The sequence below is a fragment of the Petaurus breviceps genome, unplaced genomic scaffold, assembly GCF_028583685.1.
Source record: "Petaurus breviceps papuanus isolate PSGF00001 unplaced genomic scaffold, PetGlider_PUasm1.0 91041, whole genome shotgun sequence".
Lineage (NCBI taxonomy): Eukaryota > Metazoa > Chordata > Mammalia > Diprotodontia > Petauridae > Petaurus > Petaurus breviceps.
In genome coordinates this window covers 3,581,837-3,583,843 of record NW_027187400.1, presented here as the reverse complement: position 1 = coordinate 3,583,843, position 2,007 = coordinate 3,581,837, and the positions used below count along the sequence as shown (strand labels likewise).

Here is a 2,007-nt window from a genome sequence, read left to right as displayed (position 1 = left end):
GTGATTCTCAAAGCACAGGTCTGACTGTCTCCCTCACTATTCCTGAACCTCTTCCACGAGTTGGCTCAACCTTATTCCCAGCCTGATTGGACATTTCTTGCAGTGGATCTGGGTTAGCTGTTCCACCCCCTCTACCTTATCTTTTCCCTTTTCATCACCTCTGTGCCTTTGCAAACTTGGACTGGTCTCCCCTTTATCTTGGTCTGCTGACTTCTTTCCCTTTCCTTAGGGCCTGGCTCAGCCTTCCTAGATCCTTTCCTGATTTCCTCTACCCAACCCTCTCCAAGTGAATGATGTCTTTCCAATCTCTCAGTCCATTCTCCCCTGCACTTGTTTACCTCCCGACTTGTACTGCAGTTATTTGTGAACTTGTCATTACTCCTTTCCCCTCTCCCCCCAGATTGTAAAGTTCTTGAAGGCTTCTTCTGTCTCATTTCATGCATGGTTCTTACCAAGCACAATACCTTGCAACAAAATCATAATAATAATGACACATTTATTTAGTTACTTATGTACATTATCTCACCTGATCCTCACAATAACTCTGTGAGGGAGATGCTATCATTATCTTTATTTTACAAATGAAGAAACTGAGGCTCAAAGAGGTTCAGTGACTTGTGTTGGCTAACAGGGTGAGTGTCTGCGTTGGGGTTGGGGCCCAGGGCTTCCTCAGTCCTCCTGACTCTAGTCAGCACATTTTTCTGCCTTACTTGCCCTTGATTCAGGACTGAAAGAGAAGTCAGAGTACCTCTGGTCCATGGGTTCTTAACTCAGGGTCTGTGAATTTGTTTTATTAAATAATCTTTTGATAGCTGTATGTAAATATAATTGGTAAGAATAAATGACTAACCCAAGGTCACACTAGCGAGAGACCGAGGCAGGACTCGAACCTCCAAATCCAGAGTTTTGCACCAGGTAGCCTGCGTCGGTTTACGTCGAATGGTGTTTGTCAGTCAGTCAGTGAGCATTTATTACGTGTCTACTGGGTGCCAAGTACTTTAAGCGCTAGTGACACAAAGAAAGGCAAAAGACAGTTCTGTTCTGGGGAGAAAACATTCGAACAACTAGCTACAAACAGGAGGTATATGGGATCGTTTGGAGATAATCAATAGATCGAACGCAGCCCATGTTGCTCTCCAGGCTGCACCAGGACCGGTTGGGAGCCGGGGTCCGGTCTGCCAGGCTGATGCAAAGTCCGCCCCCGCAGCCTGGCAGCTGCCCACGTGGTGCACCACGTCTGAGGAGCCGGCAGGTTTTCTAATAAATCGCGCCGGGGCTAGAAGCGACGGCGAGTCAGGGCTGGGGCGCCCGCTGGAGAGGGAGCCCGAGGAAGCGGCGCTGCGGCTGGCGAGGAACGAGCTAGATATCCTGGACGCCAGCCTCGGGTCGGGGAGCTAGCTCCAGGGTCAGCCGCTCCTTCCCCGCAGCGGGGCTGGGGAGTGCCAGGGCTGCTCCCGGACGCGCTAAGCGCACCGCACAGAGCGGCAACCCCCGGGGGCCGCCTCCGTGTACTGGGGCGCCCAGGAGCCAGTTACTGCAGTCCGCTTGGGCTCCCTGCTCCAGTCTGCGGGAAAGCGAGTGACCCGGTTCGACCGTCCCGTCCCATCCGGTCCCGTCCAGTCCGGGTCAGTCCCAGCTCTCCCATTCGACCTGCCCGCCATGGAGCCGGTCCTTCTGGCAGACGCCGAGCCGTCTCCCCATTTCCTCGCTAACTGCTCGGGCGCCAACGCGTCGGAGCCAGAGCCGGAGCTGACCGGGGGCGGCCGCAGCGCCGCGTCCATTGCGCTGGCGGTGGCGATCACGGCTCTCTACTCCGCTGTGTGTGTGGTAGGACTGTTGGGCAACGTACTGGTCATGTATGGGATCGTAAGGTGAGGCTGGGACCTGGGGCGAGGGCTGGGGGTGGGGGAGGGGGCACCCGGAGGCCTCCAGGGTGATGGACAGCGCCCAGGAGCGCCTGGTGTGTGTGTGTGTGTGTGTGTGTGTGTGTGTGTGTGTGTGTGTGTG

The 2,007-nt window shown here is 54.9% G+C and overlaps 1 protein-coding gene across 1 annotated transcript in view; it reads left to right on the top strand.

Moving 5' to 3' along the window:
- Positions 1-1,293: 1,293 nt before the first annotated feature.
- The window catches only part of OPRD1 (opioid receptor delta 1), a 52,807-nt gene continuing 52,093 nt past the window's right edge, over positions 1,294-2,007 (top strand). The window contains exon 1 of the mRNA XM_069078374.1: positions 1,294-1,871. Within this exon, the coding sequence (XP_068934475.1) occupies positions 1,660-1,871 (212 nt within the window). The 5' untranslated portion in view covers positions 1,294-1,659. The remainder of the gene's footprint in view (positions 1,872-2,007) is intronic.